Source organism: Heptranchias perlo, chromosome 12 (assembly GCF_035084215.1).
Source record: "Heptranchias perlo isolate sHepPer1 chromosome 12, sHepPer1.hap1, whole genome shotgun sequence".
NCBI classification, from domain to species: Eukaryota; Metazoa; Chordata; class Chondrichthyes; order Hexanchiformes; family Hexanchidae; genus Heptranchias; species Heptranchias perlo.
In genome coordinates, this window is record NC_090336.1 from 71734908 (window position 1) to 71762179 (window position 27272).

Consider the following 27272-nt stretch of genomic DNA (forward strand, 5'->3'; position numbering starts at 1 on the left):
GGGGAAAGCCCCAGTGGACGAGAAGGAGGGGGGAAAGCCCCAGTGTATGAGAAGGAGGGGGGAAAGCCCCAGTGTACGAGAAGGAGGGGGGAAAGCCCCAGTGGACGAGAAGGAGGGGGGAAAGCCCCAGTGTATGAGAAGGAGGGGGGAAAGCCCCAGTGTATGAGAAGGAGGGGGGAAAGCCCCAGTGTACGAGAAGGAGGGGGAAAGCCCCAGTGTATGAGAAGGAGAGGGGATGCCCCAGTGTACGAGAAGGAGGGGGGAAAGCCCCAGTGCATGAGAAGGAGGGGGGAAAGCCCCAGTGTACGAGAAGGGGGAAGGAGAAGCCCCAGTGAACGAGAAAGAGGGGGGGAAGCCCCAGTGTATGAGAAGGAGAGGGGAAAGCCCCAGTGTATGAGAAGGAGGGGGGAAAGCCCCAGAGTATGAGAAGGAGAGGGGAAAGCCCCAGTGTACGAGAAGGAGGGGGGAAAGCCCCAGTGTATGAGAAGGAGGGGGGAAAGCCCCAGTGTACGAGAAGGAGGGGGGAAAGCCCCAGTGTATGAGAAGGAGGGGGGAAAGCCCCAGTGTACGAGAAGGAGGGGGGAAAGCCCCAGTGTATGAGAAGGAGGGTGGAAAGCCCCAGTGTATGAGAAGGAGGGGGGAAAGCCCCAGTGTACGAGAAGGAGGGGGGAAAGCCCCAGTGTATGAGAAGGAGGGGGGAAAGCCCCAGTGTATGAGAAGGAGGGGGGAAAGCCCCAGTGTACGAGAAGGAGGGGGGAAAGCCCCAGTGGACGAGAAGGAGGGGGGAAAGCCCCAGTGTATGAGAAGGAGGGGGGAAAGCCCCAGTGTATGAGAAGGAGGGGGGAAAGCCCCAGTGTATGAGAAGGAGGGGGGAAAGCCCCAGTGTATGAGAAGGAGGGGGGAAAGCCCCAGTGTACGAGAAGGAGGGGGGAAAGCCCCAGTGTACGAGAAGGAGGGGGGAAAGCCCCAGTGTACGAGAAGGAGGGGGGAAAGCCCCAGTGTACGAGAAGGAGGGGGGAAAGCCCCAGTGTACGAGAAGGAGGGGGGAAAGCCCCAGTGTACGAGAAGGAGGGGGGAAAGCCCCAGTGTACGAGAAGGAGGGGGGAAAGCCCCAGTGTACGAGAAGGAGGGGGGAAAGCCCCAGTGTACGAGAAGGAGGGGGGAAAGCCCCAGTGTACGAGAAGGAGGGGGGGAAGCCCCAGTGTATGAGAAGGAGGGGGGAAAGCCCCAGTGTACGAGAAGGAGAGGGGAAAGCCCCAGTGTATGAGAAGGAGGGGGGAAAGCCCCAGTGTACGAGAAGGAGGGGGGGAAGCCCCAGTGTATGAGAAGGAGGGGGGAAAGCCCCAGTGTATGAGAAGGAGGGGGGAAAGCCCCAGTGTATGAGAAGGAGGGGGGAAAGCCCCAGTGTATGAGAAGGAGCGGGGAAAGCCCCAGTGTATGAGAAGGAGGGGGGAAAGCCCCAGTGGACGAGAAGGAGGGGGGAAAGCCCCAGTGTATGAGAAGGAGAGGGGAAAGCCCCAGTGTATGAGAAGGAGGGGGGAAAGCCCCAGTGTATGAGAAGGAGGGGGGAAAGCCCCAGTGTACGAGAAGGAGGGGGGGAAGCCCCAGTGTATGAGAAGGAGGGGGGAAAGCCCCAGTGTATGAGAAGGAGGGGGGAAAGCCCCAGTGTATGAGAAGGAGGGGGGAAAGCCCCAGTGTATGAGAAGGAGCGGGGAAAGCCCCAGTGTATGAGAAGGAGGGGGGAAAGCCCCAGTGGACGAGAAGGAGGGGGGAAAGCCCCAGTGTATGAGAAGGAGGGGGGAAAGCCCCAGTGTATGAGAAGGAGGGGGGAAAGCCCCAGTGTACGAGAAGGAGGGGGGAAAGCCCCAGTGTATGAGAAGGAGAGGGGAAAGCCCCAGTGTATGAGAAGGAGAGGGGAAAGCCCCAGTGTATGAGAAGGAGGGGGGAAAGCCCCAGTGTACGAGAAGGAGGGGGGAAAGCCCCAGTGTATGAGAAGGAGAGGGGAAAGCCCCAGTGTACGAGAAGGAGGGGGGAAAGCCCCAGTGTATGAGAAGGAGGGGGGAAAGCCCCAGTGTACGAGAAGGAGGGGGGAAAGCCCCAGTGTATGAGAAGGAGGGGGGAAAGCCCCAGTGTACGAGAAGGAGAGGGGAAAGCCCCAGTGTATGAGAAGGAGGGGGGAAAGCCCCAGTGTACGAGAAGGAGGGGGGGAAGCCCCAGTGTATGAGAAGGAGGGGGGAAAGCCCCAGTGTATGAGAAGGAGGGGGGAAAGCCCCAGTGTACGAGAAGGAGGGGGGAAAGCCCCAGTGTATGAGAAGGAGAGGGGAAAGCCCCAGTGTACGAGAAGGAGGGGGGAAAGCCCCAGTGTATGAGAAGGAGGGGGGAAAGCCCCAGTGTATGAGAAGGAGGGGGGAAAGCCCCAGTGTACGAGAAGGAGGGGGGAAAGCCCCAGTGTATGAGAAGGAGGGGGGAAAGCCCCAGTGTACGAGAAGGAGGGGGGAAAGCCCCAGTGTACGAGAAGGAGGGGGGAAAGCCACAGTGTACGAGAAGGAGGGGGGAAAACCCCAGTGTATGAGAAGGAGGGGGGAAAGCCCCAGTGTACGAGAAGGAGAGGGGAAAGCCCCAGTGTATGAGAAGGAGGGGGGAAAGCCCCAGTGTACGAGAAGGAGGGGGGGAAGCCCCAGTGTATGAGAAGGAGGGGGGAAAGCCCCAGTGTATGAGAAGGAGGGGGGAAAGCCCCAGTGTACGAGAAGGAGGGGGGAAAGCCCCAGTGTATGAGAAGGAGCGGGGAAAGCCCCAGTGTATGAGAAGGAGGGGGGAAAGCCCCAGTGGACGAGAAGGAGGGGGGAAAGCCCCAGTGTATGAGAAGGAGGGGGGAAAGCCCCAGTGTATGAGAAGGAGGGGGGAAAGCCCCAGTGTACGAGAAGGAGGGGGGAAAGCCCCAGTGTATGAGAAGGAGAGGGGAAAGCCCCAGTGTACGAGAAGGAGGGGGGAAAGCCCCAGTGTATGAGAAGGAGGGGGGAAAGCCCCAGTGTACGAGAAGGAGGGGGGAAAGCCCCAGTGCATGAGAAGGAGGGGGGAAAGCCCCAGTGTACGAGAAGGAGGGGGGAAAGCCCCAGTGTATGAGAAGGAGGGGGGGAAAGCCCCAGTGCATGAGAAGAAGGGGGGAAGCCCCAGTGTATGAGAAGGAGGGGGGAAAGCCCCAGTGCATGAGAAGGAGGGGGGAAAGCCCCAGAGTATGAGAAGGAGGGGGGGGAAAGCCCCAGTGTATGAGAATTCTGTACGATGGAAATCAAGCATTAAATCCAGCCCACCGTGAGTGTTAGACCCAGAACTGATAGTTCCCTTTCTCCAGTTGACTTCACAGGTAGGAACAGGAGGAGGCCATTCAGCCCCTCGAACCTGTTCCGCCATTCAATTAGATCATGGCTGATACTAGCTCAATTGCTAAATTTAAATGCGAGATGGATAGCTTTTTGGGCAACCAAAGGTATTAAGGGATATGGGCCAAAGGCAGGTATATGGAGCTAGATCACAGATCAGCCCATGATCTTCTCAAATGGCGGAGCGGGCACGAGGGGCTGAATGGCCTTACTCCTGTTCCTGTGTACCTTATCTCCAATTACCCGCCTTGGTTCCCTAACTCTCAATACCCTGGTGTCGTCCTTCAATGTGGACTTCAGTCTCTCATCACTCGCTTCGCAATGCCGACGTTCTGCTATCCCACGGTTTCAAGGGAATGTAAACATTCAGAATGAGGCTAAAACGCTACCCGAGAGAGCACACACCTGCTGCCTAAGAGTCCTGCCCCCAAACAGTGCTGTAAGGTGAGCTCCTCTCTCCTTTATGCTCTTCCTGCTAAAGGGGACGTCACCTTGCGCGAGAGACAGTGCCTTCCGCTGCGGCGCAGAAGGCAAGAAAGGTTAAGACAAAAAAAAAAAGGAGAGGAACAAAGAACGGAACAGGTGGCGCTGGTGCGGCCAGCTCCCGACGGGCAGGTCCGGCGCGGGCGGGATAGCCTCGGGCGCGGCTGCCGGCCGCGCCAGCACCCGCGGGCCGGGAGGCCAACAGCACCCGCGCAACGTAAAGAGGCCAATCACGAGGCCGCGGGGTGAAATTCAACCTTCAGCACCTGGGCGGTGACCTGGCGGAGCGCATCTCCCGCACGTTGCAGAACTCCACTGGAACAGGAGGAGGCCATTCAGCCCCTCGAGCCTGTGCCGCCATTCAATTAGATCATGGCTGATCTGTATCTTGACTCCATCTACCCGCCTTGGTTTCAGATCCCTTAATCCCCTTACCCAACAAAAATCGATCAACCTCAGTTTTGAAATTTTCAATTGGCCCCCTAGCCTCTTTTAGGGGGGAAGAGGTCCAGATTTCCACTCCCCTTTGTGCGAAGAAATGCTTCCCGATCTCACCCCTGAATGGCCTGGCTCCAATTTTAAGGTTCTGCCCTCCTTGTTCTGGACTTGCCCACCAGAGAAAATAGTTTCTCTCTATCTACCCTACCAAATCCATTAATCATCTTAAACACCTCAATTAGATCACGCCTTAATACAAGCCTGGTCTATGCAACCTGTCCTCATAATTTGACCCTTTAAGCCCCGGTATTATTCTGGTCAATCTGCGCTGCATCCCCCTCTCCAAGGCCAATCTATCCTTCCTGAGGCACGGAGCCCAGGACTGAACGCAGTCTCCAGTAACCCGCTCGATTTTCATCCGGTTGATTTCAACAGGACGGAAAATCGAGTGATCGCCTCGGTCCACTCTGCCACACTCCTGCCCAGTGAACGTGAAGGTTAAAATTTACCCCCCTATCAAGAGGGGAGCATGCAGGAAAAGCAGCATTGCCTTGGAGTTAGCTCTGCTCCGTGGAATCATCACTCCACACTCCCTCCTCCCCATCCACTTCTTCGGCTGCACCTCCCAAACCCGCGACCTCCACCACCTGGAAGGACAAGGGCAGCAGGCACATGGGAACAACACCACCTGCACGTTCCCCTCCGAGTCACACACCATCCCGACTTGGAAATATATCGGCCGTTCCTTCATCGTCGCTGGGTCAGAATCCTGGAACTCCCTTCCCAACGGCACTGTGGGAGAACCTTCACCACACGGACTGCAGCGGTTCAAGAAGGCGGCTCACCACCACCTTCTCAAGGGGCAACTAGGGATGGGCAGTAAATGCCGGCCTCGCCAGCGACGCCCGCATCCCCAGAATTAATTTTGAAAAAGTTATTATTACGACTTGCTTTTATCCCTACGTGGTGATGTTTCTGGAACAGGGTAGCTTGTTCAACAATTGGACAACACCCAACGTGTTTGGATATTAAACGCGGCCGTTAGATTCACACAAGCACGCAGCTCCACTTCACACCGGCTAAGCACAGCCACAAGGGTCACTCAACTCAATGCCCGCACTGACCCTTTGAGGCTGGCCAGACGGTGGCATTTCTGTAGTAGAATCAAGGAGCGCAACCAAAAAAAAAACAATTACCGTCTGGCCAGCCTACAAACTACGGAATGCCCTCTGACTCTGGGCGTTCCATCCGCTTGTTCCCAATGTGACAGGACAGAGAGTAGGTCCCTCAATACTTGTCCTGTCCAATACTTGAGTTATGTGGAGGGACTGGAGAAGGTGGGATTGTTTCTCCTTAGAGCAGAGAAGATTCAGGGGAGATTTAATAGAGGCGTTCAAGATCATGAGGGGTTTTGATAGAGCAGATGGGGAGAAACTGTTTCCACTGGCAGGAGGGTCGGTAACCAGAGGACACGGGTAACCGGCAAAAGAATTTTTTTTTTAAAAACACGCAGCGAGTTGTTCTGATCTGGAACGCGCTGCCTGAAAGGGCGGTGGAAGCAGATTCAAGGGTAACTTTCAAAAGGGAATTTGAAAAGGAAAAATTCGCAGGGCTACTGGGGAAAGAGCAGAGGAGTGGGACGAATTGGAGAGCTCTTTCAGAGAGACGGCACAGGCACAAAGGGCTGAATGGCCTCCGTCTGTGCTGAGATTCTATGAAGTGGACAGGGTTGGCAACCAAAGTGATTATTTTCAGTGCTCAATCAGTTAACCACACACAGTAAAGAACTCTGATTAGTGAGAAGTGAAGGATGCAGGGCAAGAGCAAGGAAGGGCAAGAGCAAGGCAAGGGCAAGGGCAAGGCAAGAGCAAGGAAGGGCAAGAGCAAGGGCAAGGGCAAGGCAGGGCAAGGCAAGAGCAAGGGCAAGACAGGGCAAGGCAAGGGCAAGGCAGGGCAAGGCAAGACAAGGCAGGGCAAGAGCAAGGCAGGGCAAGGCAGGGCAAGGCAAGACAATGCAGGGCAAGAGCAAGGCAGGGCAAGGCAGGGCAAGGCAAGACAAGGCAGGGCAAGACAGGGCAAGACAGGGCAAGGCAAGGCAGGGCAAGAGCAAGGCAGGGCAAGGCAGGGCAAGGCAAGGCAAGGCAGGGCAAGGGCAAGGCAGGGCAAGGCAGGGCAAGGGCAAGACAGGGCAAGGCAAGACAAGGCAGGGCAAGAGCAAGGCAGGGCAAGAGCAGGGCAAGGCAAGACAATGCAGGGCAAGAGCAAGGCAGGGCAAGGCAAGACAAGGCAGGGCAAGAGCAAGGCAGGGCAAGGCAGGGCAAGACAAGGCAAGGCAAGGCAGGGCAAGAGCAAGGCAGGGCAAGACAAGACAAGGCAAGGCAGGGCAAGAGCAAGGCAGGGCAAGGCAGGGCAAGACAAGGCAAGGCAGGGCAAGGAAGGGCAGGGCAGGGCAAGGGCAAGGCAGGGCAAGGAAGGGCAAGAGCAAGGCAGGGCAAGGGCAAGGCAAGGAAGGGCAAGAGCAAGGCAGGGCAAGGGCAAGGGCAAGGCAGTGCAGGGCAGGGCAGGGCAAAGGCAAGGGCAAGGCAAGGAAGGGCAAGGCAGGGCAAGGCAAGGCAGGGCAGGGCAAGGCAAGGCAAGGCAGGGCAAGGCAGGGCAAGGCAAGGCAGGGCAAGGCAGGGCAAGGCAGGGCAAGGCAAGGCAGGCCAAGGGCAAGGGCAGGGCAAGAGCAAGGGCAAGGGCAGGGCAAGGGAGGGCAAGGGCAAGGGCAAGGGCAAGGCAAGGAAGGGCAAGGAAGGGCAAGGCAGGGCAGGGCAAGGCAGGGCAGGGCAAGGCAAGGAAGGGCAAGGCAGGGCAAGGAAGGGCAAGGCAAGGCAGGGCAACAGCATCACCTGATCGAGTCTTTCTTCCAGACGCTGCAGGCGTTGGAGAACACCAGAGAGGGCGAAGGCAGAGTGAGGAGACGCAGTCAGATGTTTGGAAGGCCCTGCCTGACGCTCAGCTTTCTGAGTGTATTTTGCTTCTCTGATTACTTGCTCGGCATTGGCTGCGAGATCAGACTAAAAAAAAAAGCATGAGCCCACGAGAAGTTAGAAAAACCCATCACGACAAAGCACTCCAGGAGAACAAGTGGATACGAATGTACATTAGCCTGTATCGTTGCACACAGCCAATCGAGGCAAGTGTAGTCTTCAGGTGATACGGGGTTAGAGGGCAGGACATAATTGGACCAGGACATAATCCAGTTGCCATTTTAACGTCAAACAATGCTGTCCTTATTTTTTTTTTAAAAAGTTTCCATTATAAATTCCCACGTCCACAGCCTCTGGTGTCACTTTTAAATACAGCCTCCTGTCAATGCTGGCGCTGCAGTGTCTCCACTGGCAGGAGGCTGTAATTACAGCGTGACGAGTTTACATAGGCAGTTCCCATTCTAGATGTGGACGCAGGAATTTGTAACGGGAAATTGTGTGCAGACTTTAGGGGCTGGAATTTCCCGTGGGAGCGCATTCGGGAAGTTATGTCCAAAATTACGCCCATTCTGCCGATGTCAATTTACTCCTAAATTTCCTGCCAATTAGCGTATGCCGGAACGTAAAAAGCGGGGCCGAAGGAAAGTGGGGAACTCACACCATAAATTCCTTATTTAAATATAAAAATTACAGTCTCAAGCCAACGAATCATCACATTCGCGCACATCACGTTTAAGAACCTGCAAAATCAGGGAAGCTTTTCAATTTTTACGTGACTTGTCTGACGCCATAAAAATACATTCAGAGAGAGAGAGACAGAAAACACAGAGCAGGTCTCAGTGAAGAGAAGTAGCAAAAATTGCAATAAAACGCCAGGAAAATGTTTCCGACTGCACCTAAAATTCTCTCGGCCTTGGTTTACACCCGTTCTGAACCAGCGCAATTGCAGGAAACTCCCGCGTCCTACTCTTCAGCCCGGGATGCGTTCGGGCGCAGGGAACGATAGACGGGCGGAAACGAGTGCGGAAATTACTCGCGTCGCAAACCCGCGTCTGAATTTCCTCGATCTCTTACGCCCCGGAGCATTTGCTTCCCGGGTCTCTGGGACCAAACACACAGGTAATCAAAAAGTTAGTATGCAGGTGCAGCAGGTGATCAAGAAGGCCAACGGAATGTTGGCTTTTATTGCTAGGGGGATAGAATATAAAAACAAGGAGGTATTGCTGCAGTTATATAAGGTATTGGTGAGACCGCACCTGGAATACTGCATACAGTTTTGGTCTCCATACTTAAGAAAAGACATACTTGCTCTCGAGGCAGTACAAAGAAGGTTCACTCGGTTAATCCCGGGGATGAGGGGGCGGACATATGAGGAGAGGTTGAGTAGATTGGGACTCGACTCATTGGAGTTCAGAAGAATGAGAGGCGATCGTATTGAGACATATAAGATTGTGAAGGGGCTTGATCGGGTGGATGCGGTAAGGATGTTCCCAAGGATGGGTGAAACTAGAACTAGGGGGGCATAATCTTAGAATGAGGGGCTGCTCTTTCAAAACTGAGATGAGGAGAAACTTCTTCACTCAGAGGGTGGTAGGTCTGTGGAATTTGCTGCCCCAGGAAGCTACATCATTAAATAAATTTAAAACAGAAATCGACAGTTTCCGAGAAGTAAAGGGAATTAGGGATTACGGGGAGCGGGCAGGAAATTGGACATGAATTTAGATTTGAGGTTCGGATCAGACCAGCCATGATCTTATTGAATGGCGGAGCAGGCTCGAGGGGCCGATTGGCCTACTCCTGCTCCTATTTCTTATGTTCTTATTCCACCCCAAGATTGTTTAATATGTGAGAGGACTGAAGACAAGGTGAAAGGGGCAAGAAGATGAGGTATAATTGGAGCAGGATGTGCAGATTATAATTAAACCCTCCATTTTAAAAAAAAGTTGTACATTCTGTCTTTATTTTTAATATTTCCATTATAAATTCTTATGTCCACATTTACAATGCAAATTGCCCAGGTGGACGTATCATGCTGTAATCGTACTCTCCCGCCATTGGTGGTCCTGTATCACCTCTTACTGGGGGGGGGGCGGGGGTAGTGTGTAACAGAAGTGTGACATGTTTACATAGATAGTTTCCATTAGAAATGAGGTCTGAAGAATTTAAAATGGAAAAAGTTGTCAGGAAGTGCGTATAAGGATATCTTACCTTTATCTGTTACATTTATTACATTATGATATTTCACTATGTTAAAGGCGCTATATAAATGCAAGAAACAGAAAATAGGAGCAAGAGTAGGCCATTCGGCCCTTCGGGCCTGCTCCGCCTGATCACGGCTGATCGTCTAACTCAGTACCCTGTTCCCGCTTTTTCCCCATAATCCCTTGATCCCCATTAGCATTAAGAGGTGTTGTCGTTTTAATGTTATATTTCTGTCCCCTCGTTCTCGGCCCCTCGATCATTGTGAACAGTCCAGGTTCTATCCAGTCTGTCCCAACCCTTCATAATTTGAAACACCTCTGATCAAATCACCCCGTAATCTCCTCTGTTCCAATGAAAATACTACAGAGGGATCTGGTTGTCCTCGTACATGCAGCACAAAGAGTCAACATACAGGTGCAGCAGGTAATCCGGAAGGCAAACGGAATATTGGCCTTTATTTCTAGGGGGATAGAGTATAAAAGCAGGGAAGTCATGCTACAACTGTACAGGGTGCTGGGGAGACCACACCTGGAGTACTACGTACAGTTCTGGTGCCCTTATTTAAGGAAGGACATACTTGCGTTGGAGGCAGTTCAGAGAAGGTTCACTCGGTTGATTCCGGGTATGGAAGGGTTGTCTTATGAGGAAAGATTGAACAGGTTGGGTCTATACTCATTGGAGTTTAGAAGAACAAGAGGAGACCTTATTGAAACATACTAGATTCTGAGGGGACTCGATAGGGTAGATGCTGAGAGGATGTTACCCCTCATGGGGGAATCTAAAACTAGGGGGCATAGTCTCAGAATAAGGGGTCGCCCGTTTAAGACGGAAATGAGGAGGAATTTCTTCTCCCAGAGGGTGGTGAATCTTTGGAATTCTTTACCCCAAAAAGCTGTGGAGGCTGAGTCATTGAATACGTTCAAGGCTGAGTTAGACAAATTTTTGATCAGCGCGGGAGTCAAAGGATTATGGGGAAAGGGCGGGAAAGTGGAGTTGAGGTAAAAATCAGATCAGCCATGATCTCATTGAATGGCGGAGCAGGCTCGAGGGGCCGAATGGCCTACTCCTGCTCCTATCTCTTATGATGGTCTGTAAAACGGCCCCAATTTTTCATTTTGGACTCCTATAGACTGTGCCTCTTCTAAATTTCCAACCTTCCCCCCCCCAACCCCGCAATTCAATTTTCTTACAAATCTCGTCATGAATAAATACCATTCCCAGTGAGATTCATTTCAAACCTTTCATCGAGTTGCAGCTGCTCTGCCCATTCGGTTTCTCACGGTTAACAGCACATCACAAACCCTTTGCTCCCATTCTTCATACCTGCCATATCCGCGTCCGGAGAACGGGCCCATTTCGGCCCTCGGGCGTGCGAAAGCGAGGGTTTGCGTCATTCTCGGGAGACGGGGGCAGTGGCGGTTTCGTTGTGCAGGAAGGCACCGATATCTGCGGGGTTACGTGACAGACAGGAGAGAAAGGGAGAAACATCGAGGAAGGAGAGGAAACAAGAGAGAGTCGGCGGCTTTCAACACTACGAGCAAACTTAAAAAAGATCAGCGTCGAAGAAAAAAAAAAAAAGCAGAGGCAGTGACTCACTGCCGGAAGCACATTGTGGCCTGGGACGTCAGGGTGTCCAAGGTTGTTGCCTCCATTGTCCAATAGATGCGTTCCAACGAGTCTTACAGGTCACACATTGTTTAAATTTACACCTGCCGCCCACTTTCACCTCTGTAACGTCGCCCGTCTCCGCCCCCGCCTCAGCTCATCCGTGCCTTTGTCACCTCCAGACTCGACTGTTCCAATGCTCTCCTGGACGGCCTCCCACCCTCCGTAAACTTGAGCTCATCCAAAACTCTGCTGCCCCCGTATCCTAACTCGCACCAAGTCCCCGTTCTCCCGTCACCCCCTGTGCTCGCTGACCCACATTGGCCCCCGGTCCGGCAATGCCTCGATTTTAAAATTCTCATCCTTGTGTTCAAATCCCTCCATGGCCCTCGCCCCCCTCCCTATCTCTGTAACCTCCTCCAGCCCTACAACCCTCCGAGATCTCTGCGCTCCTCCAACTCTGGCCTCTTGCGCATCCCCGATTTTCATCGCTCCTCCATTGGCGGCCGTGCCTTCAGCTGCCTAGGCCCTAAGCTCTGGAATTCCCTCCCGAAACCTCTCCGCCTCTCTCTCCTCCTTTCAGATGCTCCTTAAAACCTACCTCTTTGACCAAGCTTTTGGTCACCTGTCCTAATATGCTTCAGTGCTGCTACAACACTGGCATCTACCCAACAATGTGAAAAATTGCCCAGGTATGTCCTGTCCACAAAAAGCAGGACAAATCCAATCCGGCCAATTACCGCCCCATCAGTCTACTCTCAATCATCAGCAAAGTGATGGAAGGTGTCGTCGACAGTGCTATCAAGCGGCACTTACTCACCAATAACCTGCTCACCGATGCTCAGTTTGGGTTCCGCCAGGACCACTCGGCTCCAGACCTCATTACAGCCTTGGTCCAAACATGGACAAAAGAGCTGAATTCCAGAGGTGAGGTGAGAGTGACTGCCCTTGACATCAAGGCAGCATTTGACCGAGTGTGGCACCAAGGAGCCCGAGTAAAATTGAAGTCAATGGGAATCAGGGGGAAAATTCTCCAGTGGCTGGGGTCATACCTAGCACAAAGGAAGACGGTAGTGGTTGTTGGAGGCCAATCATCTCAGCCCCAGGACATTGTTGCAGGAGTTCCTGAGCACTGTGGGAGAACCTTCACCACACGGACTGCAGCGGTTCAAGAAGGCGGCTCACCACCACCTTCTCAAGGGGCAATTAGAGATGGGCAATAAATGCCGGCCTCGCCAGCGACGCCCACATCCCATGAACGAATAAAAAAAAATCTCAAGTGGCTTGTTGTCAAATTTTGTCTGATAATCGCTCCCGTGAAGCACTTTGGGATGTTTTACCATGTTAAAGTCCCTATATAAATGCAAAGTTTTGCTGTTACGTTCCCATTAATTCCCATCTACCTCAAACCTGCTGACATTAACAGGTCTTGGAGTTCTGATTAAGGATTAATCCACCAATGAGGCAAAGCATTAACAAAACTCCTTCCAAAACTTCAGGCCCACGGAATTCAAACAACAAGCCAACAAATAAGAAAGGTTAAAGGTTAACCACCGAACCTCTCATTTATCACCTCCAGACTCGATTACTTCAACACTCCGCTGGCCAGCCTCCCATCCTCCGCCCTCTGTAGGGATGGGCAATAAATGCCAACCTTGCCAGCAATGCCCACATCCCGAGAATGAATATATAAAAAAAACAGTTCACCCAAAACATTGTTGCCCATGTCGTAACCAATACCATGTCCCATTGACTCATCACATCCATCCATCTTGGTTCCCAAACCTCCAGGCCCTCCAATCTAAAATTATCGTCCTTGGGTTTAACTCTCTTCATGGCCTCAACTTTCCTCGCTGTAACCTCCTTCAGCCCTACAACCTCTCCTCCTAAACTCTCGAATCCTTTGGCTCCAGCGTCTTGTGCATCGCTCCCTCACGTCACCCCACCATTAGTGGCCATGCCTTCAACCGCCTCGGTCCCCAACCTATGAAATTCCCTCCCTAACTCTTTTAAGGCCCGCCAAGTTTGACCAAGTTTTTGGTCACCCCTGCTAATCTTTCCTTCTGCGGCTCAGCATCCAGTTTTCTCAGCTGTCAGCCGTCGCTCAGTGGGCAGCACTCTCTCGCCCCCGAGTCAAAAGGGTCGTGGGTTTAAGTGTCCCACTCCAGAGACTCGAGCACATAATCCAGGCCGACGCTCCCAGTGCGGTACCGAGGGAGTGCTGCACTGTCGGAGGTGCCGTCTTTCGGATGAGACGTTAAACCGAGGCCCCGTCTCTCAGGTGGACGCAAAAGATCCCATGGCCACTATTTCGAGGAAGAGCAGGGGAGTTCTCCCCCGGTGTCCTGGCCAATATTTATCCCTCAAACGGATTATCTGGTCATTATCACATTGCTGTTTGTGGGATCTCGCTGTGCGCAAATTGGCTGCCGCATTTCCTACATGACAACAGTGACTACACTTCAAAAGTACTTCATTGTAAACTGCTCTGGGATGTCGTGAAGTGGTGAAAGGTGCGACATAAATGCATTTTTTGTTGCTTTCTTCCTCTGCGAAGTTCCTCGCAATGTTTTCCCGACGTTAAAGATGGTGTAAAAATCCAAATCATTGTTGATGTCCCGGCCTCAGCTTCAAGGGTGGGACTCACAGGGCTCAGGGGCCGCGCACTCCGGCCATGAGTCAGGGGCAGCTTGCACGACAACAGATCCCGCACTCATTCCACAAAAACCTGAGAGATCTCCAAAGGTCAATCGATCAAAACCACACCACGGACAGGAGGAACAAAGTGAAACCTGATCCAGGGATATCGGTGCTATCGAAAACATTCCCATCGCTAATGCATCAAACACACTGTAAGCTCCAGTAACTACCAACAGTGTTTGGGACACTGCAGACCGCCAATTATTTTCCTTAACTCTTGCCGTTCACTATACAAACAACTTCAAAAACATCTTCAGTTATCTCCCCCCTCAACCCTTGCTTGGTGTCCACTCCCTGTCGTGAAGCTCTACTGTATAGTTTGCTACTTCATAGACACCATCTTGAATGCCCCTTTACAACATCGTTGGTTTGCTGGTCAGCCCTGGCTCAGTGGGCAGCACTCTCTCGCCTCCGAGTCCCCACTCCAGAGACTCGAGCGCAAAATCCAGGCCGACACTCCCAGTGCAGCGTCGAGGGAGCGCTGCACTGTCTGAGGTGCCGTCTTTCGGATGAGACATTAAACCGAGGTCCCGTCTGCCCTCTCAAGTGCACGTAAGAGGTTTTTTTTATATAATTCGTTCACGGGATGTGGGCGTCGCTGGCGAGGCCGGCATTTATTGCCCATCCCTAATTGCCCTTCAGAAGGTGGCGGTGAGCCGCCTTCTTGTACAACTGAGTGGCTTGCTCGGGCATTTCAGAGGGCGATTAAGAATCAACCACATTGCTGTGGGTCTGGAGTCACATACAGGCCCAGACCGGGTAAGGACGGCAGGTTTCCTTCCCTAAAGGACATTAGTGAACCATGATGGGTTTTTACGACAATCCGGTAGTTTCATGGCTAATTTTTTTTTTAATTCCAGTTTTTTTATTTAATTAATTGAATTTAAATTCCCCAGCTGCGGGATTTGAACTCATGATTATTAGTCCAGTAACATAACCACCGTGCTACCATATCCGATATCTCACAGACACTATTTCGAAGAGCAGGGGAGTTCTCCCCATGTGCCCTGGCCAATATTCATCCCTCAACCAACATCACTGAAAAAAAAAACTGATTATCCGGTCATTTATCACGTTGCTGTTTGTGGGATCTTGCTGTGCGTAATTTGGCTGCCGCGTTTCCTACATTACAACGGTGACCTAACCTTCAAAAGTACTTCATTGGCTATGAAGAGCTTTGGGACGTCCCGAGATTGTGAAAGGTGCTGCATAAATGCAAACTCTTTCATTGCAAATGTGGAATTCTCTCCCCTGATTTTGCTTTGCAATATTTCACCCAAAGTAGCTCCAAAATATAGTTAATGGCCATCAACATTAAACAACATAACTGGCCTTGATAATAACAGTATCATGATCCTTTTGTACATTAAAGGGATTAAAAATGATTAAGTTCAGAAGAAGATAAAACTCACATGCCTGTGGCAAGGATATAATAAATATTAAAAGGAACAATCTCAAGGTCGGATCAATTCTTGATGTGTCAACATCAGGAACTGAGAAATTTGTGCTGTTTCAATTTTAATGCACGCAAAATAAAATGGAGCCCCCCACACACCCGTAGACCCAGCGATCGACCAATAGAACCCCCCTCACACCCGTAGACCCAGTGATCGACCAATGGAACCCCACTCACACCCGTAGACCCAGTGATCGACCAATAGAACCCCCCTCACACCCGTAGACCCAGTGATCGACCAATAGAACCCCACTCACACCCGTAGACCCAGTGATCGACCAATAGAACCCCCCTCACACCTGTAGACCCAGCGATCGACCAATAGAACCCGCCTCATACCCGTAGACCCAGTGATCGACCAATAGAACCCCCCTCACACCCGTAGACCCAGTGATCGACCAATAGAACCCCCCTCACACCTGTAGACCCAGCGATCGACCAATAGAACCCGCCTCATACCCGTAGACCCAGTGATCGACCAATAGAACCCCCCTCACACCCGTAGACCCAGTGATCGACCAATAGAACCCCCCTCACACCCGTAGACCCAGTGATCGACCAATAGAACCCCCCTCACACCCGTAGACCCAGTGATCGACCAATAGAACCCCACTCACACCCGTAGACCCAGTGATCGACCAATAGAACCCCACTCACACCCGTAGACCCAGTGATCGACCAATGGAATCCCCCTCACACCCGTACAGGACCTAGTGATCGACCAATAGAACCCCACTCGCACCTGTACAGGACCTAGTGATCGACCAATAGAACCCCACTCGCACCTGTAGACCTAGTGATCGACCAATAGAACCCCACTCACACTTGTACAGGAGCCAGTGATCGACCAATAGAACCCCACTCACACCTGTACAGGAGCCAATGATTGACCAATAGAACCCCACTCGCACCTGTAGACCTAGTGATCGACCAATAGAACCCCACTCACACTTGTACAGGAGCCAGTGATCAACCAATAGAACCCCACTCACACTTGTACAGGAGCCAGTGATCAACCAATAGAACCCCACTCACACCTGTAGACCCAGTGATCGACCAATAGAACCCCCCTCACACCCGTAGACCCAGTGATCGACCAATAGAACCCCACTCACACCCGTAGACCCAGTGATCGACCAATAGAACCCCACTCACACCTGTACAGGAGCCAATGATCGACCAATAGAACCCCACTCACACCTGTACAGGAGCCAATGATCGACCAATAGAACCCCACTCACACCTGTACAGGAGCCAATGATTGACCAATAGAACCCCACTCACACCCGTACAGGACCTAGTGATCGACCAATAGAACCCCACTCACACCCGTACAGCACCCAGTGATCGACCAATAGAACCCCACTCACACCTGTACAGGACCTAGTGATCGACCAATAGAACCCCACTCACACCTGTAGACCCAGTGATCGACCAATAGAACCCCACTCACACCTGTAGACCCAGTGATCGACCAATAGAACCCCACTCACACCTGTAGACCCAGTGATCGACCAATAGAACCCCACGCCCATTTCTCACCTGCCTCCGTACTGGGGTACTTGGTGCATTCTCTTCAAACTTGGCCAATAACTGTGTCGCCATCGACTTGACTTTGTTTTGATTGACGCCATCTTTTGCCTCGTTACCGTCATTCCTGGGATTCGCAACCTGAAACGCAGGAGACACAGAACCCCATTAAACACAGTCAATGCTGAAGGTACAGCATCTGGAGCCCCCAAAATGGCGGAGCGATGAAAATCGGGGACGCGCAAAAGGCCAGAATTGGAGGAGCGCCAAGATCGCGGAGGGTTGCGGAGGTTACAGAGATAGGGAGTGGGGGCGAGGCCATGTCCCTCTGCCCCATTTGGGATCGAGGTCCTGGCTATTTGCGATTCAACTGGAAAGGAGCAACTTGGTGAGCCTGGCATCGCCGGTACCATTAACCTGAAGAGCTCTTGTACAAAATATCCACCATTCCAACCAGCGAGCCCAAACACCAAGTCCATGAGACCCTCTGGACAGGAACTCGCAGATGCAGGCCGGGCCTTAGTGAGGTCTTCAGATTTTATACCTATCCGAGAAACTCCTGCAATGGCTCCTCTTCCCGCTCCTGCACCGTTGCCTCTGGACTCCCCCCATGGATCGATCCTCGGCCCTCTCCTGTTTCGCATCTGCATGTTGCCTTTCAGTGACATCATCTCAAGACGTGACATCAGGTTTCACATGTACACCGATGACACCCAACTCTACCCCACCTCTCTCGACCTCTCCACTGCCTCTGTGCTGTCAGACTGCTTGTCCGACATCCAGTATTGCATGAGCAGAATTTATTTTTTTATTCGTTCATGGGATGTGGGCGTCGCTGGCGAGGCCGGCATTTATTGCCCATCCCTAATTGCCCCTTGAGAAGGTGGTGGTGAGCCGCCTTCTTGAACCGTTGCAGTCCGTGTGGTGAAGGTTCTCCCACAGTGCTGTTAGGAAGGGAGTTCCAGGATTTTGACCCAGCGACGATGAAGGAACGGCCGATATATTTCCAAGTCGGGATGGTGTGCGACTCGGAGGGGAACGTGCACGTGGTGTTGTTCCCATGCGCCCGCTGCTCTTATCCTTCTAGTTGGTAGAGGTCGCGGGTTTGGGAGGTGCAGTCGAAGAAGCCTTGGCGAGTTGCTGCAGTGCATCCTGTGGATGGTACACACTGCAGCCACGGTGCGCCGGTGGTGAAGGGAGTGAATGTTTAGGGTGGTGGATGGGGTGCCAATCAAGCGGGCTGCTTTGTGCTGGATGGTGTCGAGCTTCTTGAGTGTTGTTGGAGCTGCACTCATCCAAGCAAGTGGAGAGTATTCCATCACACTCCTGACTTGTGCCTTGTCGATGGTGGAAAGGCTTTGGGGAGTCAGGAGGTGAGTCACTCGCTCCAGTTAAATATTGGGAAGACTGAGGTCATTGTCTTTGGTCCCTGCCACTGATTCCATCCCTCTCCCTGGCCACAGTCTGAGGCTGAATCAGACTGTTTGCGAACCTTGGCGTCCTATTCGGTCCTGAGCTGAGCTTCCAACCCAATATCTGCTCTATCACAAAGACTGCCGACTTCCACCTCCGTAATATCGCCCGGCTCCGCCCCTGCCTCAGCCCATATGACTGTAACCTACAGGGCTATGGACCAAGTGCTGGAAAGTGGGATTAAGCTGGATAGCTCCTTTTTGGCCAGCACTGACACGATGGATCGAATGGCCTCCTCTGTGCCATAACTTTCTATGATTCTATGATATGCTGCTGAAACCCTCACCCATGCTTTTGTTACCCTCCAGACTCAGCTGTTCCAATGCTCTCCTGGCCGGCCTCCCATCTTCCACCCTCCGTATACTCGAGCTCATCCAAAGCTCTGCTGCCCCCGTATCCTAACTCGCACCAAGTCCCGTTCACCCATCTTCCCCCTGTGCTCGCTGACCTACACTGACTCACGGTCTGGCAACGCCTCGAATTTAAATTTCTCGCGCTCGTGTTCCAAATCCCACCATGGCCCTCGCCCCCCTCTCTATCTCTGTAACCTCCCCCAGCCCGACAACCCTCCGAGATCTCTGCGTTCCTCCGACTCTGGCCTCTTGTGCATCGCCCACCATGATGGGCTCAAGCTCTGGAATTCCCTCCTTAAACCTTTCCGCCTCGCTCTCCTCCTTTGGGACACTCCTCTTTGACCAAGCTTTTAGTCACCTGCCCTAATACATCCCCTTTTGGCACGGCGTCAGTTCTGGTCTGATAAGACTCCTGTGAAGCACCTTGGGATGTTTTTTTCTATGTCAGAGAGCAAGTTATTATCTTAATGGCGAGAAACTGGAAAGTACTGCAGTACAAAGGGATCTGGGGGTCCGAGTGCAAGAAAATCACAAAGTTAGTATGCAGGTGCAGCAGGTGATCAAGAAGGCCAACGGAATGTTGGCTTTTATTGCTCGGGGGATAGAATATAAAAACAGGGAGGTATTGCTGCAGTTATATAAGGTATTGGTGAGACCGCACCTGGAATACTGCATACAGTTTTGGTGTCCATACTTAAGAAAAGACATACTTGCTCTCGAGGCAGTACAAAGAAGGTTCACTCGGTTAATCCCGGGGATGAGGGGGCGGACATATGAGGAGAGGTTGAGTAGATTGGGATTCTACTCATTGGATTACTCCCAGTGCCACGGGCTAGTGAGTATAGAAATAGGAGGATAGAACAGATGAATGCATGGCTAAAGAGTTGGTGCAGGAGGGAGGGTTTCAGTTTCCTGGATCACTGGGCCTGCTTCTGGGGGAGGTGGGACTTGTACAAGTCGGACGGGTTGCACCTGAACCAGAGCGGGACAAATATCCTTGCGGGGAGGTTTGCTAGCACTGTTGGGAGGGGGGGTTTAAACTAACTTGGCAGGGGGATGGGATACAGAGTGGAGCTACAATAGGGGGTGATGTGCAGCCAAATATAGAGAAAAAAACAAGTCAGCTTGGAAGACAGGGCAAATATGTGAGGGCAAGGCTGGATGGCATCTATTTTAATGCAAGGAGTCTTGCGAATAAGGTGGATGAACTGAAGGTGTTGATAAACACATGGGAGTATGATATTGTTGCTGTCACAGAGACATGGTTGAGGGAGGGGCAAGACTGGCAGCTCAATATTCCGGGGTACAGACAGAGGGGGAGGTATAAGAGGAGGGGGGGTCGCAATATTAATTAAAGAATCAATTACTGCCATAAGGAGGGATGATATATTAGCAGGTTCCTCTAATGAGGCCATATGGGTGGAGCTTAAAAACAAAAAGGGGGCAAGCACTTTGATGGGAGTGTACTATAGGCCCCCAAACAGTCAGGGGGAGATAGAGGAACAGATATGTAGGCAAATCTCAGAAAATTGTGCAAATAATAGGGTAATAATAGTGGGGGATTTCAACTTCCCCAATATTAACTGGGATACTCAGAGTGTAAAAGGCTTAGAGGGGACAAAATTCTTAACGTGCATCCAGGAGAGCTTTTTGATCCAGCATGTAGAAAGTCCTACAAGAGAGGGGGCGGTACTGGACCTAATTCTAGGGAATGTGGCCGGCCAAGTGGAAGAAGTGCTAGTAGGTGAGCACTTTGGTGACAGTGACCATAATTCGGTGAGATTTAAGGTGGTCATGGAAAAGGACAGGGAGGGGCCGGAAATAAAGGGTCTAAATTGGGGGAAGGCCGATTTTAATAGGATAAGGCAGGATCTGGCCAAAATGGACTGGGATCAGCTGTTGTAGGAAAATCCGCATCGGAGCAATGGGAGTCTTTCAGAAGGGAGATTGAGACCATACAATGGCAACATGTTCCCGTAAAGGTCAAGGGTGGTTCCAAGAACTCCAGGGAACCTTGGATGTCAGGGGATATACGAGAATGGATTAGGAAAAAAAGGAGGGCTTTTGGCAGATATAAAAAGGCTAAAGACGGAGGAAGCCCAAGAGGAGTACAAAAAGTGCAGGGGGATACTTAAAAAAGAAATAACACTGGCGAGCAAAATAAAGGAAAATCCTAAGATGTTTTATAAGTATATTAAGGGTAAGAGGATGACTAGGGAAAAAATAGGGCCCATTAGGGACAAAAATGGCAATCTGTGTGTGGAGCCAGCAGATGTAGGAGGGGTTCTAAATGAATTTTTTGCATCTGTTTTCACTATGGAGCAGGACGATGTAGACATAGAAATACGGCAGGGGGACTGTGATATACTCGAACATATTAACATCGAGCGGGAGGAGGTATTGGCGGTTTTAGCAGGCCTAAAAATGGATAAATCCCCAGGCCCGGACGAAATGTATCCCAGGCTACTGTGTGAGGCAAAGGAGGAGATTGCGGGGGCTCTGACACATATATTCAGAACCTCTCTGGCCACAGGGGATGTGCCAGAGGACTGGAGAACCGCTAATGTAATACCATTATTCAAGAAGGGGAGTAGGGAAAAACCGAGGAACTACAGGCCAGTGAGCCTAACATCAGTGGTAGGAAAATTATTGGAAAAAATTCTGAAGGACAAAATTAGTCTCCACTTGGAGAAGCAAGGATTAATCAGGGATAGTCAACATGGCTTTGTCAAGGGAAGATCATGTCTGACTAATTTGATTGAATTTTTTGAGGGGGTGACTCGGCGTGTGGATGAGAGTAACGCAGTGGATGTGGTATACATGGATTTCAGTAAGGCCTTCGATAAAGTCCCCCACAGGAGACTGGTCAAGAAGGTACGAGCCCATGGAATCCAGGGTGCCTTGGCACTTTGGATACAAAACTGGCTTAGTGGCAGAAGGCAGAGGGTGATGGTCGAAGGTTGTTTTTGTGACTGGAAGCCTGTGGCCAGTGGGGTACCACAGGGATCGGTGCTGGGTCCCTTGCTGTTTGTCGTCTACATTAATGACTTGGATATGAATGTAAAAGGTATGATCAGTAAGTTTGCTGATGATACAAAAATTGGTAGGGTGGTAAATAGCGAGGAGGATAGCCTCAGTCTGCAGGACGATATAGATGGGTTGGTCAGATGGGCGGAACAGTGGCAAATGGAATTTAACCCGGAAAAGTGCGAGGTGATGCACTTTGGAGGGACTAACAAGGCAAGGGAATACACAATGAATGGGAGGACCCTAGGCAAGACAGAGGGTCAGAGGGATCTTGGTGTGCAAGTTCACAGATCCCTGAAGGCGGCGGAACAGGTAGATAAGGTGGTAAAGAAGGCATATGGGATACTTGCCTTTATTAGCCGAGGCATAGAATATAAGAGCAAGGAGGTTATGATGGAGCTGTATAAAACACTGGTTAGGCCACAGCTGGAGTACTGTGTGCAGTTCTGGTCACCACACTACAGGAAGGATGTGATCGCTTTGGAGAGGGTGCAGAGGAGATTCACCAGGATGTTACCAGGGCTGGAGTGCTTCAGCTATGAAGAGAGACTGGGAAGATTGGGTTTGTTTTCCTTGGAGCAGAGGAGGCTGAGGGGGGACATGATTGAGGTGTACAAAATTATGAGGGGCACAGATAGGATGGATACTAAGGAGCTTTTTCCCTTCGTTGAGGGTTCTATAACAAGGGGACATAGATTCAAGGTAAAAGGCGGGAGGTTTAGAGGGGATTTGAGAAAGAATTTTTTCACCCAGAGGGTGGTTGGACTCTGGAACTCACTGCCTGAGAGGGTTGTGGAGGCAGGAACCCTCACAACATTCAAGAAGCATTTGGATGAGCACTTGAAATGCCATAGCATACAAGGCTACGGACCAAATGCTGGAATATGGGATTAGAGTAGACAGAGCTGATGGCCGGCGCGGACACGATGGGCCGAAGGGCCTCTATCCGTGCTGTATAACTCTATGACTCTATGACTCTATGAGTTCAGAAGAATGAGAGGCGATCTTATTGAAACATATAAGATTGTGAAGGGGCTTGATCGGGTGGATGCGGTAAGGATGTTCCCAAGGATGGGTGAAACTAGAACTAGGGGGCATAATCTTAGAATAAGGGGCTGCTCTTTCAAAACTGAGATGAGGAGAAACTTCTTCACTCAGAGGGTAGTAGGTCTGTGGAATTTGCTGCCCCAGGAAGCTGTCGAAGCTACATCATTAAATAAATTTAAAACAGAAATAGACAGTGTCCTAGAAGTAAAGGGAATTAGGGGTTACGGGGAGCGGGCAGGAAATTGGACATAAATTTAGATTTGAGGTTAGGATCAGATCAGCCATGATCTTATTGAATGGCGGAGCAGGCTCGAGGGGCCGATTGGCCTACTCCTGCTCCTATTTCTTCTGTTCTTATGTTCATGTTCTCATAAAAAATGCAAGTTGCTGTTCTGTATCTTTCTCCATTCGTGAACTTACTAACGCTCGACTTCTGTTGCACGTTTTCCCTTTGGGGTAGCTCACGTTATCTTTTTATGATGTGGAGATGCCGGTGATGGACTGGGGTTGACAATTGTAAACAATTTTACAACACCAAGTTATAGTCCAGCAATTTTATTTTAAATTCACAAGCTTTCCCGAACAAATGTTATCTGTTTTTAATATAACGGGTCAGTTGCTGTCTTTTCTATGTTTCTACCTCTCTATCTCTGTTTTTTTTGTTTGTTGTTTTTTTTGGTGATTTGTATATTCGGAGACCTTGCAGGTAACACCTGTCTGTCTGCACACTGATTGCCTTGGCAACGGGCAGTTGAAAAAACTGTCCGTACTCACCAAGCATTGTTCTGTGAATTATAAATGCGATTTCATTTCGAGGTTTTCATTTTCACATCGTTCACCTGACGAAGGAGGAAGCCTCCGAAAGCTTGTGAATTTAAAATAAAATTGCTGGACTATAACTTGGTGTTGTAAAATTGTTTACAGTTATCTTTTTAGACAGGAGTCCCTTAGGAGAGAGGGTCAATGATTGGAGGGGAGTTCCCCCACACAGAAAGGTGAGTGTCCGACATTCCCACGAATGACTCCAATTGCCCAGGAAGAGAATAATTATTTCTCCCATGAAACGAAGGCAGATTTTGCTTTCCTGCTGCTGGATGATACACAGTCCCAATTGTCCTTTCCCTCACTTACCTCGTGTGCCTGCGTCATGGTTCTCTTCCTCCTCTTACTTGCTGCATCTTCATCTTCAGTCTTCTTTTCTTGCTGGAAAGGTAGAAACTCATTAAGAGGAGATGTACATTGTGTGAGAGGGTGAGTGTGCTGGTGTCCCCACAATTACACTGGTACACAGCATCGACCAAAGGAAAAACACCCCAATAAATTAAACTCTGTTTCTATATTACCTCAGAGGCTTAGTGACAGAACGCGGCCATTCAGCCTATCATTTCTGTAGCTAATATCTGTTAGAGCAATCTGAGACTAATCCCACTGCCCCACTATCTCCCCATCGCCCTGTATCAATCCCCAAACTAATCCCACTGCCCCACTATCTCCCCATAGCCCTGTATCAATCCCAAACTAATCCCACTGCTCCACTCTCTCCCCATAGCCCTGTATCAATCCCATAATAATCCCACTGCCCCACTCTCTCCCCATAGCCCTGTATCAATCCCAAACTAATCCCACTGCCCCGCTCTCTCCCCATAGCCCTGTATCAATCCCCAAACTAATCCCACTGCCCCGCTCTCTCCCCATAGCCCTGTATCAATCCCAAACTAATCCCACTGCTCCGCTCTCTCCCCATAGCCCTGTATCAATCCCAAACTAATCCCACTGCCCCGCTCTCTCCCCATCGCCCTGTATCAATCCCAAACTAATCCCACTGCCCCGCTCTCTCCCCATAGCCCTGTATCAATCCCAAACTAATCCCACTGCCCCGCTCTCTCCCCATCGCCCTGTATCAATCCCCAAACTAATCCCACTGCCCCGCTCTCCCCCATAGTCCTGTATCAATCCCAAACTAATCCCACTGCCCCGCTCTCTCCCCATAGCCCTGTATCAATCCCATAATAATCCCACTGCCCTGCTCTCTCCCCATAGCCCTGTATCAATCCCATAATAATCCCACTGCCCCGTTCTCTCCCCATCGCCCTGTATCAATCCCATAATAATCCCACTGCCCCGCTCTCTCCCCATAGCCCTGTATCAATCCCAAACTAATCCCACTGCCCCGCTCTCTCCCCATAGCCCTGTATCAATCCCATAATAATCCCACTGCCCCGCTCTCTCCCCATCGCCCTGTATCAATCCCATAATAATCCCACTGCCCCGCTCTCTCCCCATAGCCCTGTATCAATCCCAAACTAATCCCACTGCCCCGCTCTCTCCCCATCGCCCTGTATCAATCCCATAATAATCCCACTGCCCCACTCTCTCCCCATCGCCCTGTATCAATCCCATAATAATCCCACTGCCCCGCTCTCTCCCCATAGCCCTGTATCAATCCCATAATAATCCCACTGCCCCGCTCTCTCCCCATAGCCCTGTATCAATCCCATAATAATCCCACTGCCCCGCTCTCTCCCCATTGCCCTGTATCAATCCCAAACTAATCCCACTGCCCCGCTCTCTCCCCATAGCCCTGTATCAATCCCATAATAATCCCACTGCCCCGCTCTCTCCCCAGAGCCCTGTATCAATCCCATAATAATCCCACTGCCCCGCTCTCTCCCCATTGCCCTGTATCAATCCCAAACTAATCCCACTGCCCCGCTCTCTCCCCATAGCCCTGTATCAATCCCAAACTAATCCCACTGCCCCGCTCTCTCCCCATAGCCCTGTATCAATCCCAAACTAATCCCACTGTCCCACTCTCTCCCCATAGCCCCGTATCAATCCCATAATAATCCCACTGCCCCGCTCTCTCCCCATAGCCCTGTATCAATCCCAAACTAATCCCACTGTCCCACTCTCTCCCCATAGCCCTGTATCAATCCCAAACTAATCCCACTGTCCCACTCTCTCCCCATAGCCCTGTATCAATCCCAAACTAATCCCACTGCCCCGCTCTCTCCCCATAGCCCTGTATCAATCCCAAACTAATCCCACTGTCCCACTCTCTCCCCATAGCCCTGTATCAATCCCAAACTAATCCCACTGTCCCACTCTCTCCCCATAGCCCTGTATCAATCCCAAACTAATCCCACTGTCCCACTCTCTCCCCATAGTCCTGTATCAAACCCAAACTAATCCCACTGCCCTGCTCTCTCCCCATAGTCCTGTATCAATCCCAAACTAATCCCACTGCCCCGCTCTCTCCCCATAGCCGTGTATCAATCCCATAATAATCCCACTGCCCTGCTCTCTCCCCATAGCCCTGTATCAATCCCATAATAATCCCACTGCCCCGCTCTCTCACCATCGCCCTGTATCAATCCCATAATAATCCCACTGCCCCGCTCTCTCCCCATAGCCCTGTATCAATCCCATAATAATCCCACTGCCCCGCTCTCTCCCCATAGCCCTGTATCAATCCCATAATAATCCCACTGCCCCGCTCTCTCCCCATAGCCCTGTATCAATCCCATAATAATCCCACTGCCCCGCTCTCTCCCCATAGCCCTGTATCAATCCCATAATAATCCCACTGCCCCACTCTCTCCCCATAGCCCTGTATCAATCCCATAATAATCCCACTGCCCCACTCTCTCCCCATTGCCCTGTATCAATCCCATAATAATCCCACTGCCCCGCTCTCTCCCCATAGCCCTGTATCAATCCCATAATAATCCCACTGCCCCGCTCTCTCCCCATCGCCCTGTATCAATCCCAAACTAATCCCACTGCCCCACTCTCTCCCCACAGCCCTGTATCAATCCCATAATAATCCCACTGCCCCGCTCTCTCCCCATTGCCCTGTATCAATCCCATAATAATCCCACTGCCCCGCTCTCTCCCCATCGCCCTGTATCAATCCCAAACTAATCCCACTGCCCCACTCTCTCCCCATAGCCCTGTATCAATCCCATAATAATCCCACTGCCCCGCTCTCTCCCCATTGCCCTGTATCAAACCTCTTCAAACATTTATCCACTCTTCCCTGAAAAGATGCAATGGTCTCGACCTGGACCAAACACTGCAGTGTAGCATCTCTCCACCGAACAAAATCTCTCTTCACCTTTCTCCTCACTCTCTCGACACCAATTTTTAAATTGATCTTCCCACATCACTTATTTCCCCAACCAACCAGTGGAAATAGTTTTTTTCTTAATTCATTGCAGCAACCTCCTCGATGATTCGCTCCTGTGAAGGACCTTGGGATGTTTTCGGACGTTGAAGGTGCTCGATCAATGCAAGTTCTTGCTGTACTTGTTCTTCTTAGTCTTCTCTGCTCCAGTGGAAATAGTTCCAGTCCGGAATCAGAGAATCTTACAGCACAGAAGGAGGCCATTCAGCCCTTCGTGCCTGTGCCGGCTCTTTGAAAGGAGCAATCCGACTCGTCCTGCTCTTTCCCCACGGACCTGCAAATTTTTCCCCTTCGTATCCAATTCCCTTTTGAAAGTCATTATTGAATCTGCTTCCACCGCCCTTTCAGGCAGCGCGTCCCAGATCATCGCTGCGTAAAAAAATGTTTCCCTCATGCCGCCTCTGATTCTTTTACCAGAGACTT

General features: G+C 51.1%; 1 protein-coding gene across 1 annotated transcript in view; it reads right to left on the reverse strand.

The window, feature by feature from the left end:
* LOC137327792 (F-actin-monooxygenase MICAL2-like) overlaps positions 1-27272 on the reverse strand; it is a 205017-nt gene that overhangs the window by 139879 nt on the left and 37866 nt on the right. The window contains exons 7-11 of the mRNA XM_067993598.1: positions 23795-23866; positions 16776-16904; positions 10796-10918; positions 7190-7357; positions 3786-3896 (exon numbers count right to left, since the gene is read on the reverse strand). Coding sequence (XP_067849699.1) covers positions 3786-3896; positions 7190-7357; positions 10796-10918; positions 16776-16904; positions 23795-23866 — 603 coding nt within the window. The remainder of the gene's footprint in view (positions 1-3785; positions 3897-7189; positions 7358-10795; positions 10919-16775; positions 16905-23794; positions 23867-27272) is intronic.